General features: G+C 38.7%; 1 protein-coding gene across 7 annotated transcripts in view; it reads left to right on the top strand.

The window, feature by feature from the left end:
- The window catches only part of timeless (timeless circadian clock), a 123,131-nt gene that overhangs the window by 59,563 nt on the left and 46,107 nt on the right, over positions 1 to 17,461 (top strand). For all 7 annotated transcript variants that reach the window (XM_056734443.1, XM_056734439.1, XM_056734444.1 and 4 more), the window contains 3 exons: positions 8,504 to 8,607; positions 8,743 to 8,912; positions 12,735 to 12,854. In XM_056734443.1, coding sequence (XP_056590421.1) covers positions 8,504 to 8,607; positions 8,743 to 8,912; positions 12,735 to 12,854 — 394 coding nt within the window. The remainder of the gene's footprint in view (positions 1 to 8,503; positions 8,608 to 8,742; positions 8,913 to 12,734; positions 12,855 to 17,461) is intronic.

Genomic DNA, 17,461 nt, shown 5'->3' with positions numbered 1-17,461 from the left:
GCTTGATTGCGAACAGCTGGTACTGATACTTTTTTTTTTTTCGAAACCCATGCTACACTGACAGGTCACCGGGTCCTGGAGCTTAGATTTTTCAACCTTTCCGGCTAGTTGGAGCTCTAGCTTCCGACCTAGGGATTGCATCGTCAGCGTCATTTGAATGCCCGGCGGAGACGTTACCAAAGGAACAGAGATATGGTCCAGTGAATGTTGGTTTGTTGATCTGAAAAAAGTAAATTCTTCCCGAACGCGGAGTCATCATCGTCCCGCCTGGGACTTTCGATTGTTATAACTCCGGCCCATGAGGTCAAGGCGGAACGAACACGCGCTCGTCGGAAAGGTGTTTTCCTGCCCTACTTTTATGTTCCATTTTATACTCAACAACAGCACACATTTGTTGTTTCTTAGACATTTTTCTTGCTGGCTATTGGCTACATCTGCTCTTGCCTGAAAATGGCAGACAGTGTGTCTCTGGCTGAAGGTGGACCAAAGCGCTCATAAGGCGGAGTCTGCGAGCAGTCATGTGCAGGTGTTAAGGGATCCCCAATGTTTTGTGTCACTGTTGTGGTTTAAAGGAGATTACAAAAAGAAGAATAGATGGATTTGTATTATTACAGGGTGTTTCTGCACACACGCTGGCGACTCAATTTCTTGTAGATAAACATTTAAAAGTGCATTTTCTGGAATTGCGGCCCTTAAAATATAATTATTAGGTCCTGTGGTTTTAAGTTTTTATAAATTTGATTTGTAGACAGAGTTTGTCTTTTTCGCCTAAACCTCTCAACTCTTCCCTGTTTGCTGAGTGAGGCAATGAGCTTGACGTGACAACTCGCGCTGAGCGAAGATCTTTGAATAGACTGCCTCTGAACAAAAGTAAACACGCATTAAAGAAGTACCGCTGTGGAGGCTGCTATGGCCGAAGGATCATTCTGGTTGAGTACCTACTGTATAACACAGGGCTAGCCACTCTCGAGAGCCCTTCACTAAAGTGACAGGGTTGCCAGATCTTCACAGACAAAATTACCAAATAAAGACAAGACAAAAATAAAACTTAAAAAGCAAATTGTTTATATATTTAAAAGACAAATAAATCTAAAACATTAACTCTCCATTAATTAAGATGTAAGTGCAGAGGCTTTTTATCTATGACAAACAACAAGCATCATATACTTATTAATATGAACATGGCAACACTGCAAAAGAGCGTATCAGCCGTTGTTTAGTTTAAACTGACAAAAAATGACGTTATTGTTACCAGTTTGTCAATCATCCCAAATGCGAAGTGTGTACTATTTTTACATGGCTTCAAGTCATTCGTGAACCAGTGGGCGGGGCTAGAGAAGTAGCGCTTGATATTCTTCTGTTATTATGAGGGTTCATGAATTTTTTTAAAGAATATGATCCACATTGAGAAGCTATTTACTATAAATGCTGCAAGATTTCTTGAAAAAATAAGAATCATTTAATTTCACTGGGAATTTTAAGTATTTGTATCTTTCAGTCTGTTTACTGTTTGCTGACTCCAACCTATCAATCCGATTTGTGATATTTTATCAATCATAACGTTTTTATCTACATTTTGTATTTGCATCATTGATCAGCATGTAAACTTGTGTGAAGCTGTGAAAACACAGGCCAAAGTCTCATTATCTCAACTCAACTTCATTTATATAGCGCTTATTACAATTTTCATTGTTACAAAGCAGCTGTACATGAGACACATTGAATACAAGAAAAACAACTAAAGGCATATACCTGTAAAAACAAGAAAAAAGTGAAAACAACAAAAGACAGACATACAAATACTCCACACACACAATATGCATGCATACATACACACACTGACATAGAGGCACACACGCAAACACACTCGCACACACGCACAGTGAAAGCACACATTTGGGATAAAGGAGAGAGAACCACAGGTCAAATATTAAACGGACTATAAATTCTTATATGCAATATTGATTATGTTTGACTTCTAAATTCTAAAGCAGCCCCCCCGGCCAGGCAAATAGTGCAAAACAATATGCAAACGGTGGCGAGGAACCCCAAAAAAAACCTCAGGAGAACCCAGGCCCAACCAGGGGATTCCAGTTCCCTTCTGGCAAAAGCTGCTGCCTCTGCACAAGCTCGACAGTGCTTGCACTACAAGGCTAAAAAAAAAAAAAACTTACGAATAAGGTAAATTATAGATTTAAGATTATCATTAACAATCTAATAGCATTTGAAATGTTGTAGAAAAATCGTGTCAAGTTGTCGCGTCCTTTATCCAGCTCTATCATCTCAGCTCTTGTCAGTTCATTGCTTCCCATTCTGAGCTCTTCCATCAGGTCAGGGCATGAACTGCATCCTGCGGTAACCTTGGAACAAAAAGACAAGACTGGCTGAGAGTAGAGTACTGTTCTGCACTCTTTGATGCAACAAGTACATCATTTGTTGTGGATGTGCTCCTGGTTCCGGTTGATCTAAATAATGCAGCCTTAATCCTTTGAGGATTAATATTATGGAAGTGTAGTGTATGCAAGATTAAAAAGATGCGTCTTTAATCTAGATTTAAATTGACAGAGTGTGTCTGCCTCCCGGACAGTGCAGGGAAGAATATTCCAAAGTTTAGGCGCTAGATAAGAAAAGGATCTACCACCTGCACTTAATTTTGAAATTCTAGGTATTACTTACTAACTAGGTATTACGCCTGAGAGTGCAATGCACGTGGAGGATTGTAATACAATAGAAGTTCATTGAATTACTGCGGCGCTACACCATGTAGGGCTTTATAGGTAATAAGCAAGATCTTACATTTACATATACATTTAGTCATTTGGCAGACGCTTTTATCCAAAGCGACTTACAGTGCACTTATTACAGGGACAATTCCCCTGGAGCAACATGGAGTAAAGTGTCTTGCTCAAGGACACACTGAAAAAAGTGAAAGTGACCAATTCGTCAGGTATGGAAACCCATACCCGAAATGTGACACCTGCATTTAACCCATCCAGTGATTAGTGAGCACACACACAGCAAGTGGTGAACACACGTACACCCGGAGCAGTGGGCAGCTATCACTGCAGCGCCCGGGGAGCATGTAGGGGTTAGGTGCCTTGCTCAAGGGCACCGCAATCGTTACCCGCCGGCCCTGAGGATCGAACCGGCAACCTTCTGGTCACTAGTCCGACTCTCTAACCATTAGGCTACGATTGCCCCTATCAGATTGCCCCTGGTGGTGGCTGCTGGGATCGAACCAGCAACCTTTGATTTTCCAGTTCAGTGGTTTAACCCAGTAGACCACCATCTCTTAAAGTTAATGCGATGCTTTATAGGTAACCAGTGCAAGGTTGACAGAACTGGGGTTATATGCTCATACTTTTTTTTGGTCCAGTAAGTAACACTTCTGTTTTGTCCGAGTTCAGTATAATGCACGTGGTATAATGCAAAAAAATTGTTACTCATCCAGTTTTTAAATCAACTATGCATTCCTTTAGTCGATGGAACTGCTGGGTTTCATGAGGCTTTGAGGAAATATAAAGTGTAATTAATTCTTAGATAACAAGCATCATTTTCATCAGATTAATTTCACTAAGATTTCAGTCTTTGAAATGGCATTATTCATGCAATATTAATGATATTGTTGTCATATTTTCGCAGAAAATTCTGTAGGGTGATTCTATGTAGAATTTTTGTTTGTAAAACACAGCATTCCAGGATTGAATGTTATACACCTTGCTCCAGTTTTGCTGCAGTAATGTATACATCCCTTGCAACTATTTGCTACCAAACTTTTCACCGTGGATACGCCGTAGTACAGTTAAAACGGTACAGTTACACACTCTAGACCTGTTGCATAGCCGCTGAATTTCCTTCATCTATGGTGGAAATACACTTTTTTCATAATAGGACCAATAGATGACGTGAAATTAACTGCGACGTCCCTTTGTTTACTTCTGTTTCCCGGTGAGAGGACGTTAGAGGTGTCCTCTGGTATGATAATCTTAATATTATCCTGTAGTTTCTGTGTCTTTGAATGTCTTTTTAATGTGCAATTATGAAATAAAAAAACTTCCAATCAGTAATTTTTTATTATTGCACTTGCTACCTTTAGTCTTATATATAAACACAATTTTACCCCCCAAAGTTTTTCAGAAATGCAAGTTTACAAAGGGCAAACCTATTTTTGTAGTGCTATAAAAGAGATTAAAATGTAGATGTGATGTCAACATCTAAAAATAGTAAACCCTGTAAGATCCAATGGGTATGTAAAATGTGTGTGGTATATATTTAGTTGTACACTGATGAGTGTGAGCTTGTTTAAGAATAAAAAAAAAAATCTGCCAAGATTATTTTTATGTGTATGCTGCAACCAGATTTTTTATCTTTAATGATTTTAAAACTCCTGTAGTCTGAGCCAGGTTTAAGATTTTAAATAAGAGAATCTGTCAAGATTCTCCTTATGTTTGTGCTGCAATCAGAATTTTAAATCTGTCAGGATTTTAAAACTCATGTAGTATGAGCCAGGCTTTAAGGGTCACCTTAAAGAGCCAGGCTTTAAGGTGTCTACGCCATTGTTTCCGTTAGTGTTCTTATTATTCTGCTTCTTCTGGCAGCCCATAGAACCCTACACCGGAAAGTTGTGAAATTTGAAACACACATTGAGGACAGTCTGAACTATTAACATGGGAAATATGGAATCTCTAACCCAAGCTCCATAGCGCCACCAACAGTCAATACTTCCACATGCATTGCTGCCTATTTTTGAACCGTATATCCTTGAAACCAAATTTGGCTCATGCATTATATGATGTCATTTACCTGCTATATGAACTCCTCCTACAGACACTGCAGACAAAAAGTTATTAGAATATTTTGAAAAGATATGGATTAAAATTCTCTGTCGATGCTACGATGGATTTCCGTTAATTGCAGCGAGACTTTGACGGATTTCGGTCAATAGCAGGGTTCCTGCCTGTCCTTAATGTTTTTAATTCACTTATAATGTTGTTAACCATTTGATGTGTAAGATTACAACAATGTGATTAAAACAATCAGCGTTTGGCTGGCACTGAGCCAGAGACACGCAATCCTGCCCCATATTCAATTCAAGTTTATTTAAAAAGCGCTTTTCACAATGTGCATTGTTCCAAAGCAGCTTTACAGGGGCAAACAGGAAAAACAGAAAAGTTAAAACTCAGCCAAGTGCATGGTGTTTATACAACGAGCAAGATCATTCTAATGAATAATATCTAATTAATAAATAAATGCAGTCTCTCTGTGAGCAAGCCAACACTGCCCTGCTGTGGCGAGGAACCCAAACTCCAATGATTGATTAATGGAAAAAAAAAACTGGAGAAACCAGATCCCCTCTAACAATCTGGTCAGCACAAAGTTCTTTATTTGACGCACAATTCTACAAGAAAGAAAACTTACTGAAGTGTTGGTGCTTAAAGTGCTTCACTGAACTGAAATTTAAACTTAAAAGATCTCAAGATAAATGGACCAGGGCTTAACATAACCTGGGAGGTTGATGGCTCCGTGTCAGAGCATTGCTTATGATTTTCGGACGGATCAGACCTTAACTTAACATTATTCACGAAAAAGTTGTCAATTGTTCTTTTCATCTTCCCTCATCATCTGCGGCTACATCCACTCTGTTTAACTGACAGCATTAGGCTACTCACCTCTCTCTGTCTGACTGCATTTTCAAATGTACACACCAAAGGTTGCAACACTTTTTTTGTCCGTCATTTTGACTGATAGGCTCGTAGAAAATCCGTCATAATCTATTATTGCCCGTCACAATGGTGCAAGGTGGTGTTAGGTGGTAATTGGTATGTTCGTGACGTCATCACGCTGTACTTGCGTCTTGGAACTTAATAAACTGAATAAAACGAAAGTAAGGAAATTGGTGCAGGGCACACTTAAAGAACGAGAGCTCTGCCATTATCACTACACAAGGAAACTAACAAACATTACGGACAGCAACTAATAAGCAGTGAAGCAAGTTTTAAGTTGTTTATCATGTGCATAGTGTCTGGACTTTTGATCATCCCTGGTATGGTTTGCGATTGAGCAGAGGAGAGGGGATAACTACGTTGCTGCAGACTGGGAGCTCTGTCATCTCATGAAAACGTTGTATAAAACAACTTTGCATGCCACAGTTTACACAGAATTGGCGGGAAATGTGCATTAACGGTCCTTCGTTCTTCATGTTATGTAGTTTATTTTGATAGGTGAACTGTCTTTCCCGCGTCCCAGCGCGAATTCCAACTGTTTTTCCCAGATCGCATCACATATGTCTAGTCAGTAACAATGACAGGTGAAAACACGCAGGTCGCTTTGCGAGCATATCACGCTGAAGGAAAATGGGGATTTACAAATTGCCCTCATTCTAAGCCGCTAAAATGACGGTCGGCCTTCAGATATTTCTGTCACTAATAAAAAATCCATCAAAATACAGAGAATTTTCAGTTAACGCTGGTTCACACTTACATGAATATCTGGACCACGGCCAATCACATGGGGTCCGCCCTTCACCATCTCTGATTGGTTTAGACCACGACATGGGCCTAATGTGTGTCTGTTCTTGGATCACATGGAGACCTTTAGAGTTGCAGAGACTTTTTTCTCCCTCGAAAAGCTGGTCGCTCCGGTGCGACCTCTGATTATTTTTAGTCGCACCATTGAGAAATAAGGTCGCACTCTTGAGCCCTGCAATTAGCACAGGGCCACAGGGTTTAAATAACCAAACACACTCACATGCACATATTTGACAATCGGAATATCAGATATTTCATGACATAGTTAACAGTTTGTGAAAATTTAGTAAAAAAAATATATGTATGTAACAAAGTTCGATAGTAAGGAAGGAAGGAGGCGGGAACCGGCGAACATTTAAATAAAGTTTTAATAAAATAAACAAACAAAAACACGGAAGTAAAATGCGGGCAGCCACCTCACGGTCAACTGCCTGCCACAAGAACATAAATACAAACTTAAACATGTTCGGGCCCTCGAACATGACGGTCCGGTTGCTCGTTCTCTTATGCTCCCGATCTCCTCCGTGATACGAGACCGGTGCGTGCACTGCTGACGCTCATTAACTATCACCGGCCTCAACTCACGGTCTCGCCCCGCCTACTCTACTACAATGTAAAAGCAAAACGAGTCATGATAGTGCTGCGTCGCCATGGAAAGTTAAAGTGATACCTTGGGAAAACTCAAGCTAGGGACTTATTTTTAATATTTAAAATTTATTGGGAAAGTAAATGGGCTTACGTTTCTCAAATAGTGTAATTAGTGTCTTAATTACAGTTTGATCAGGTCTTCAATTAAGCAAAGACACTATTCTGCTGAGGGGGATGTAATCAAAACCTGGACTGGAAAACACATTCCTCTCTCCACTCTCAGCATACTATAATCACTCCACTCGGAGTCCATTCCGGGTTTTTCTGTAGTGATTTCATACTGTAAAGTGTTAAACTTGGTTTTGGAGAAGTGCATGGCAGGATGCGGCAGATATATGTTTCACAGCCAAGGCAGAAATTAATTAATTCTAGAGACTTTTGCACAAGAAGCACTTTTCTCTTTTTGTTCTGTTAATTAAGAGTTTCAGAAAATATTGTTTGGTTGGCTGATTGATTGGATAAATAAAAACATGCACTGACAAGTTATGTATATGGTTGATTGTTTGTCAATTTTTTTTATAAAATATAAAAGATAAAAAATTGCTTTTAAAATACCGGTACGCAAACTGGCAATATTAAATTAGTTTCAAACATCTCCCCTTAAAACGCTATTGGTGTCGATGTGTTGGATTAAACGAATAATGGCCTGAAAAAAAAGTTCATTTGTCTGTACACAGTTGCTTACAACTACTGGTCCAGAGATATTTTTAAAAAATTGCTTTTAACTTGAAAACTTTTTTCAGGGAGAGGGAGATAAAAATATGGCTATTTTTGCTTACAACTTTTGAAAACTTTGGTGTAAAATCATAAGAGTGGTCTTGTTTGCTTTCTTGAGGCATGGCGAGTCAAACCATACCCAATCTTCCTCATTCGTCTATTGTGAGCATCAACCATAGTCTATTTTGCCAGAAAATGCTGTATTTTACGAGCACAATATCGTTTCTGTGCAAAACTTGACATGGTTCATCAAGGTCATGTTCTGAGAGGTTATATGCCAGCGCCCCCTAGTGGTCAAGTTTCGCTTAATAGGACTAGGTGTTATAATCCCACTATTTCAGCACAGTTTAATTGGTGTTTAAAGTTACAGTCCAGCGCTCCCTAGTGGTCATTTGACATGCCCAATTTTTTTCCTTTGGACCATAATTGGACTTGACCCCCTAATTGCTGCTAGCAGCTATATTTTTTAATTGCATTTATTAAAAAATATTTATTTTTATGGACGATGCAGTAATCTTTTTACATCTGCATCGGAATCCATGGTAAGAACTATTATTTTCCACATTTCTAATGTTTGTGTAAGTTGAGATATTTTTCTACTTGTTTTCTAGGATGCACTTTGCTCTGAAGGCATATCAAGAGCTGCTAATGACAGTAAATGAGATGGACCGCTCAAAATATGACAACATCCGGCACAGTGCCAGTGTCATAAAGAGTATGTGCTCAAAAACATTTGACTTCAAATTAGTTCCATTTGTCCTGAACGTTATTTTCTTTTGTTTTCTTTCATTAAAAAGTTGGATGTCCAAACCTCTCTGTCTTTCAGCATGTTTTCTTGTGTATTTTGCAGGCAATATCTTCTATCTGATGGAGTTCAGAGAGATTTTTCTGACTCTCTTACGTAAGTTTGATGAACAGACACAGCCAAGGTCATTTCTCAAAGATCTGGTGGAGTCCACACATCTGTTTCTGAGAATGCTGGAGAGATTCAGTAAGGGACGAAACAATCTGGTTGTGCAGGTGAGACTTGAACCTGAAGTTAAATGTATATTATATACTATTTTTGCATTAAAACAAAAAAACAATGACCAATACCTTTTGTTTACGTGCATATCTAAGATGTTTTCAACATCGTTTTAATCCAGAGAAAATCTAAATTTACCAGCGTCATGCCCCAAAAGGTCGGTTGTCACTTTATTATTGCGTGCATCGTGCATTAATTTTCGAAAGTCTGTTACTCATTGTAGTAGAGTAGGCGGGGCGAGACCGTGGTTCGAGTCCGGTGAGTAATTGTGAATTAGCGCCAGCTGTGCGCACACCGGGCTCGAATCACGTAGGAGATGGGAGCATAAAAGGAACGAGCGACCGGACCGTCGAAGAGAGAGGACCGGGCCCGAACTTATGTTATGTTTGTATTTATATTATGTTTTGTTCGCCGGCGGTCGTCCGTGAGGGGCCGCCGGCTGTTATATTACTTTATTAAATGTTTAAATGTTTGCCGGTTCCCGCCTCCTTCCTTCCATTTTATTGAGATTTGTTACACTCATTAGCCCTAAAACGTACAGACGGCTCACAGAAGGTGTGGGATGTTGATCGGTACTGGCTGGGGAATGACATCGTTTCCAAAATTCTGTCACTGCTAGTGACTGCCTTGGCATATAAACATTAACGTTCGAGCTTAAACCTACATCGAATGAAAATGTTATAACTCGTATTTCCATATTATCAATTATCGCCTGGTATCTGTCTGTTGTAATCGGGATATTTGCGAGACATCGTCTATATACGATAACATCGTCACATCGTCACTTCGCCCAGCCCTACTGGCGGGTACAAAAGTATGCATAAGTGAATGAAGATAAGGGGGTGCCAAACCAGTGGTGGTCTTGTAGGCCAGGAGCAGAGTCTTGAATTTGATGTGAGCGACAATAGGGAGCCAATGTAACATAATGAAGATCCTAAATGTATTCTAAATTTGAAAAATCTAAATTTAAAAAATTTGCCCGAACCCCTAGCATACCCTCTGTGCTGAGGTGAGAAAGGGCTAGTGGTGTGGAGAGGAGGGATGATGCAATACATTCGAGAGAATGGTGGTAAGGTGGCTTGACTATTTATAAGGCTGATTGAATAATTGCTGTGATTGTTTATTGAAAGCCAACCGAGGTAATTATCCGCACATTCTACTCCCGAACCTTGTTAATAAAACATAATTTAGCTGAATGAGTTTTAAAACAGAAGCTGTGATAGCCTCGTATTTCTATGAGGATGAGGATCAGCTTATGCCAGCCTGACTAACGTGACCTGCCAGAATCAACACTAAACGCCTGATTTATGGATTTTTTCATAAAACTGTTGAGCTTTTCAACAGATTGCTGTTTTAGGATAGAAAATACAGTGGTTGTTATTATTTTTATAAGAAGTGTATTTTATAACTATCAAAATAATCCTCATCTGAACCCCCTGTGATCATAAACTACCCGTTTGCTCTAATGATTAAATTACTGCATTTAGGCTCGTTCTCCACTTATAACATTTTTTTTCTCCGTTAACTCTTTTGATTTTTAATATGTTGCCTTTTGTCATGTTATAAAGAATTTATCGCATTTAATTTCACTGTTTCACAGTACATGTTGACAAATACTGAATTTGCAAACCCTCTTTTTGCGCCTCCTGGTGGAAATTTTGCGATCTAGTTTCACATGTAAATATTTTCAACTGTCGCCCTTCACCATCGGCCGGACATAACACGGCTGTAGTAGGCATTCTAGTTGTATGCAAAAGATGGGATTTATTAAAACAAACTTGACAGGAACATTTACGCACCTGCACGCAAACTCTGACCAATGCGTATGGACATTTTGGAGGCCAGGGGAATTGGCGACAGATGGCGAGGCGGTGAAATGAAGTCATATTAATGCTAGACTCAAAGACATTTAAATTCACTTCATGGAATGCATTAGAGCCACTTTATCATTAAGATAAAACCGATCAGTGTTATTGGGGCTGTACTGAGGGAAAACAAACACTTTCTGCAGGATTTTAAGAGCAAAATTAAGTTACTCCAGGGGCGTAGCAGCCGTGGGGGACACGTCCCTTGCACTATTCTCTGTTTTGTTACTTAGATTTTTATTCAAGTAACGTTCAGCCAATCATAAGCTAAATCATCTCTTGGGCGCGTCTTTGAAGGGCTTCAAATCTACTGATGAGAGTTAATCACGCTTGTGATATCTTTCATTCACTTCTTTGCTCTTTTGGTGGTTTTGGGATAGCCTAAATGCGCCCTAGAAAAGCAGAGGACGATTTTGTCCTTTTTTCAAACACACTGTAAGTAAATATGTGTTATGTCTTGGAATGGGGAGTCGACTCCAAAAGATGTCGCTAAAGTCGTAATTGACTGCAAGACAGGAATCGACTCCCATAATTTTTAATGTTGTCATTGAAAACAAATCGGTTAAATTGTCTTTGTGATAGGCGCAAAGCAACGAATAACATTTTTATCAGGTAAAAGTCATACATCCACTCTCACTCAGAGCATGATTGACGCCTATTGGCTGTGTCACAGAAGGGCTCACAATATTTCCTGTTCATGCTTCACCTTCAATCCGATCACATTCAATTCTCAAATTCTTATAAAAACTCTCATATATTTTGTCTGTCCCTCTTCAAGCTTTTATTTCTCCAAAAGACTGTTAAGACTTTGTAAGTTGCTTTAATTGAAGCATCACGCTATGCTTCAATGTGAGGATGTGCGCATAACTGGACACAAATCAAAACCAAGTTTGTGGAAACAAAATATAAAGCATTTCATCAGGTTTAAAAACTGAAAAAATCAGCAACAGCAAGGAATTCACATCATATATTAAGTTCTTTTTGCTAGGTTATCATTATAGCTTATTTGTTGAATTTAAAATGACATGTTGATATTTTTAAATACATTTTATTGTTAAATGCAGAAGGCGTTGTGTGCAAAGAACACAACGCAAATGCAAAGAACACAAGGTAGGCTCAACGTCTTTTAAAAAAAATGTGTTGAACTTGAACCTAGGGTGAATATATAAACGAAAATAAATAAAAAATGTTTTAGGCTAGTTTTGCACACATTTAGGGAGCCTCAATTCAAAATTATGTAACCTCTCCAAAATCAATGCAATAAAAAAATAAAAAAATAGTAAAGGAAACAAAATGTCTTAGCTTTACCATAAGTCTACGGTTAGACCTGCACCGTCATGTCCTTGTGCTGTGTGCGCTTGGAAAACCACATCGGGTTAGGACCTAACTGGTCTGACATCACAAAAATTGGTGAAAAACACTGTAGCTTTTCTATTGGGGTGATGGTTGATACTAATTTATCAGACACACTTAGAGGTTGGGTTTTAACCCAAGTTAACCCTGAAAAAAATTAATGAATTCATTACTAACAATGTGCCCGAATAGCCAGGTCAGGTGAAGTCTGTTTGTTTGTTAGTTGAGCAATTGTGCTAAATAAAAACCTTTTGTTAGTTTCTATGAGGTTAAGGGGGTGCTCGGCTTTTGCTGCTTTTAGTGTTTTTTATAACCGGAAATGTCAATTTGAGACGTTCTCACTGCCTCTGCGACTTCACTAAGAGTCATGCCTTTGATGAAAGGTTTTGATCCACTTCAAATGTTGACTAGCGTAGAATGTCTTGTTAAATGTTTTTACGATTTTAGTCAGTTGTTAAACTTTGCTTGCCACCAATTGTTTTGTGTTATCATAAAATGTCAAATGTGCAAAAAAAATTGACCAGTAGCTCAGATGGTTTCTGATCTTTGTGTGCTAATTTCTTGACAAGCACTGAGAACATTTTCTTGTTTGACCAACAGAAAAAGACAGTTAAACAAAGAAAACGAAGTCAGAAGACCCTTCAGCCTGAGGCAACTACTGAAGACCTGGAACAGACATGGCTGATAGTGTCTGAAGAACTCAGAGCATCTGGCTTTCAGGTGACCAAAATCTTTCCTATACTTAAGACATCATAGGCACAGCAGTTAAAACTTTAGTTAATATCCGTACACATCTAGTTATTTCAGTGATTGTGTATACATTTTATATTTTTATTTATATTTGTAAAATAGCATAGAAAAAAACTAACAAGGAAGAAAAATCTCATAAATTTCTTCACACTATAGGACCCATTTATGGATGTGCCATATCATACCATCCACAAAAACACCTGTATAAATTTGTACCAGATAAAAAAGTCTGGTAGCCACGCGATGACGTAAGACGCATTTACGTTCCCTAGCGCGCACAACAACACCTGTCTGCAAGGAACAGCAGGATCATGTCAGCCATGGATGTCGCTAGCACTATTTATTTTAACATTCCCCGAATGTTTTCAATTCAGTATGGAATTCAGTAACTGGACGTTTAAAATTTCGCTGCTGTCGTGTGTACACCATCCCCAGATATCACCATGCAGTTTAGCTGCTTGACAAAATAAAATATAACGGTGTGAGGTTGGACTACAGAAAAGACTACAGAACGGCAATGGCGTGTGCCAAAAAACAACTATTCTTCTTTCATTTTGGCAGAAGATGAAGAAAGGTAGTGCTTAACTTTAGCATGCGAGTACACGCAGACGAAAAGGTACATCTATAACTCATGATATAAAAATCTGGATTACCACAACAAGCCCACACAGTTTTTGTGATTCTGCTTTTGCTGCATAATCTTAATCAAAATCAATGCAAAGATAGCAAAAATGAATTTTATCAATTTGTGATGCATCATATACAGTGTATACTCCTATTGTACAGAAAGAGAAGAGATTTTTGACACAGTCTATCATTGAAGTTTTAAAAGGTTGTTTTGATTGTACAGATTGGAATATGTTTTTGGATGGGTGTTTTGATCTTAATTAACAGGTGTAAACTATTACTTTTTGTTGATTCATTAATACCTACAAAGAAAATTGTATTGTATTCCTATAAGAACCCGTGGGTCATGAAGGAGTTAAAAAGTTAACTGAAAATGAAGAAGAGAGTGTTGCTTTCAAGTACTAATTAAGAGAAAAAAATGGTTTTAACAGGGAGGTTAAAAGAGTAATTAAAGTATCTATAACTAATTATAAAAATAAGATTGAGAGTGTGTTTATGAAAGGTAATCATAAAGCTGCCTGGAAAGGAATTAAGAGTATGGTGGCAGTAAATACACGCGTATCAATTCAGAATACGTTTTCTGAGAATTATGATACAAATTTAATTTTATCCAGAAGTATAATTTTTTTTCACGCTTTTATGCATCTTCCACAGGTGACGAGATGAAATTTCTTCTCACTTTCTTCACTACTACTAACAATAAAAAAATTTGTCCATCTAATATTTTGAAATAGTTTGCGACCACAACGCTTAATACGTTTTTTAACAGATATACAATTCAAGTTTATTTATATAGCGCTTTTCACAATGTGCATTGTTCCAAAGCAGCTTTACAGGGGTAAACAGGAAAAACAGAAAAGGTAAAACACAGCACAGTGCATGGTGTTTATAGAACATTCTAATAAATAATATCTAATTCATAAATAAATAAATAAATAAATGCAGTCTCCCGGTGAGCAAGCCAACACTGCCCTACTGTGGCGAGGAACCCAAACTCCAATGATTGATTAATGGAGAAAAAAAAAACTCAGCAGAAACCAGGCTCAGCCGGGAGGGCCAAATCCCCTCTGACGTGTCATAGCTGCACTCAGTGACCCCGACCAAAAACCACCGAGCAAATATCCACGAGGAAGAGGGAGAGCCCACCATCTGCAACCCAGAAAATCCCACTCGCCGAAAAACCTGCAGGTTCAACCCGTTCCCACTCCACGATCGACATCAGAAAACAGAGGAACAACCAGGTAAAATAGTAATGGCATGTTGTAACTTGTCCGACATCGACCACAAAACAAGGCCAAACCGAACCCACACAGCCCCAGCAGATGAATCCCAACATCCAACGAGCGTATATGAGCCGTGAAAGACAGCCGTCTTGAACGGACGTTTACTTAAGTGTTTGATGTTATTGCCTGCGTCGCTGGCAACATACGATCGGCTTCAAATCGGCAAGACGTGAGACTGAGCGGCCGGTCACCGGTCACCGCCGATCATGCGAAAACCGGCAGATTCCGGTTTCTGACTGGTCAATCGGTGCACCTCTACTATAATAATGTATCTTATGACAATGTGCAAATGCTTTGCCATATTTTTCAATTCAAAAGTGTTGATAAAACACAGGGTAGAAGGAATAGCATGCATATACACTTCTGTAGTTATCAAATTTCAGTTTGGAATAAATAAATAAATATTTAATTCAATGTGCGAATAATATTAACAAGGATTCGAAAACTTGATGTGGCCCTCGAGGTAAAAAGTTTGCCCATCCCTGGCTTACCCAGACTAGGGCTGGGCGATATATATCGCGATTTCCGCTAATTATACATGTCTAAATGTCTGAAATTGATTTGATGTTTTATGCACAGCTCTTCCATGAATCACGGCTGTTTGATCAGTAGGTAATCCTTTTCCTCTGCTTAATCTAAAATCACTGCCAGATTCACTCGTCTATCATCATTACTACAAATAAACTTTATTATCATGAAAACACCTGAAAAGGTTTGAAGAACAGCGATAGAATATGACAACTGGCATTTCCTGGAACTAATTGTTCTTCTTTGGTTTCCCATATTCTGAGTGTCTGCGCAAGAGCGCCCACTGGCTTTTGGATGTGGCGGCATTTAACCGTAAATCATTTAGAAACAGAGAGCATAAGAATCATATGATAAATCACCCAGCCCTAACCCAGACCTGCATGAAACGCCTCGTGTAACCACACCCCAACAAATCAACATCAGTTGGTGGTATGATTTGACTAAGACCGCCCAAATGTAAACGCAAGTAAGGTGTGTGTACCTGTCAGTACAATTGAAGAGGAACCTGATGTTCCAAATATGGTAAGAGACGTTACATTTCCGTCACATGCTTGTAGTATTCGACCAATCACTACACACTAGTTAATTGGCCAATCATAGCACACCTTCAGAGATGCGTGGCAAAGAGGAGATACAAACATGCACATTATGTAGAAAACAGCGTTTTGAGCCTTTAATCGGGTAAACACATTGCACTACATCTAAAACAAACAATAATATTTTTAAAGCGGTGTCGTATGACTCCTTTAATATATTATGTGGGAAATGCCTCAGCATGTGGGAAAAAGCACGGCTGCTGGTGTAACCGATCGCACCACTCCTGCTAATAGCATACCAGGCATGGGAGTCGGACGCTATTACATAGAAATACCATAGCCTCTGCTGTCTGTCGCTAGAGCATCTCTGGGGTCGAGAAATGAAGTTTACCTGCAGATCTCTGCAAAAATATCACTCTCAAATTAATATTTGTCGCAAACTAATATTTGTGTCACAAGTTAATATTTTTTCACAAATGTGACTGCCTTAATCGCAGTCTTGAGCCCTGTAAAATAGTGACTAAACATGACTCCATAACACCTTGTGTTTAATCCAACCAGATGTCACTTTAACTGCTAAAATCCTGATTTATAAACGTATAAATACATTTACATTGAAAAGCAGGGGCCTGTTTCAATAAGGAGGTTCAACCAACTCTATGTTAAACCTTGAACTCAGAGTTGGTTTACTTAGAAATTAGAAACTTTGAGTTTTTGGTTTCAGAACAGCTGATTTGGGTTAGTTCAGTTTACTCTGGGTAGGCTTACCCTGGATTAAGCGCGTGCACCACTACTATAAAAAGCCATCATCAATGGAGCTTCGATATTACGATTCACCATGGCAACGACACCAAAACAACAACAAAGTCAAAGAGAGACCTACAGAGTTCATCTTAAGATGTCTGACCAATACATATCTGACTCCATCTTTTATACATTGTTCTCACGTTGTTATCACCGTTTAAAACAATCAGGTTTCACATGACATCACCTATTTTTGTTAGTCCATCCTTTTCTGACCTAACACAGTTAAATGCGAAGCTCCATATATCAGTATTTAACTGTAGCAAAACCTTTTAAAAGCTTAAAAAAGAAATGCACATACATCAATCTTAAAAAAGAAATGCACATACAGTGGGTACAGAAAGTATTCAGACCCCCTTACATTTTTCACTTTTTGTTATATTGTTCACATTTGCTAAAGTCATTTAAGTTCATTTTTTTCCTCATTAATGTACACACAGCACCCCATATTGAAAAAGAAAAACTGAAATATCACATGGTCCTAAGTATTCAGACCCTTTGCTCAGTATTTAGTAGAAGCACCCTTTTGATTTAATACAGCAATGAGTCTTTTTGGCAAAGATGCAACAAGTTTTTCACACCTGGATTTGGGGATCCTCTGCCATTCCTCCTTGCAGATCCTCTCCAGTTCTGTCAGGTAGGATGGTAAACGTTGGTTGACAGCCATTTTTAGGTCTCTTCAGAGATGCTCAATTGGATTTAAGTCAGGGCTTTGGCTGGGCCATTCAAGAACAGTCACAGGGTTGTTGTGAAGCCACTCCTTTGTTATTTTAGCTGTGTGCTTAGGGTCATTGTCTTG

The sequence above is a fragment of the Triplophysa dalaica genome, chromosome 21 (assembly GCF_015846415.1).
Source record: "Triplophysa dalaica isolate WHDGS20190420 chromosome 21, ASM1584641v1, whole genome shotgun sequence".
Lineage (NCBI taxonomy): Eukaryota > Metazoa > Chordata > Actinopteri > Cypriniformes > Nemacheilidae > Triplophysa > Triplophysa dalaica.
Note: the sequence above shows the minus strand (reverse complement) of the source record. Positions and strands in the feature narration are given on the sequence as shown.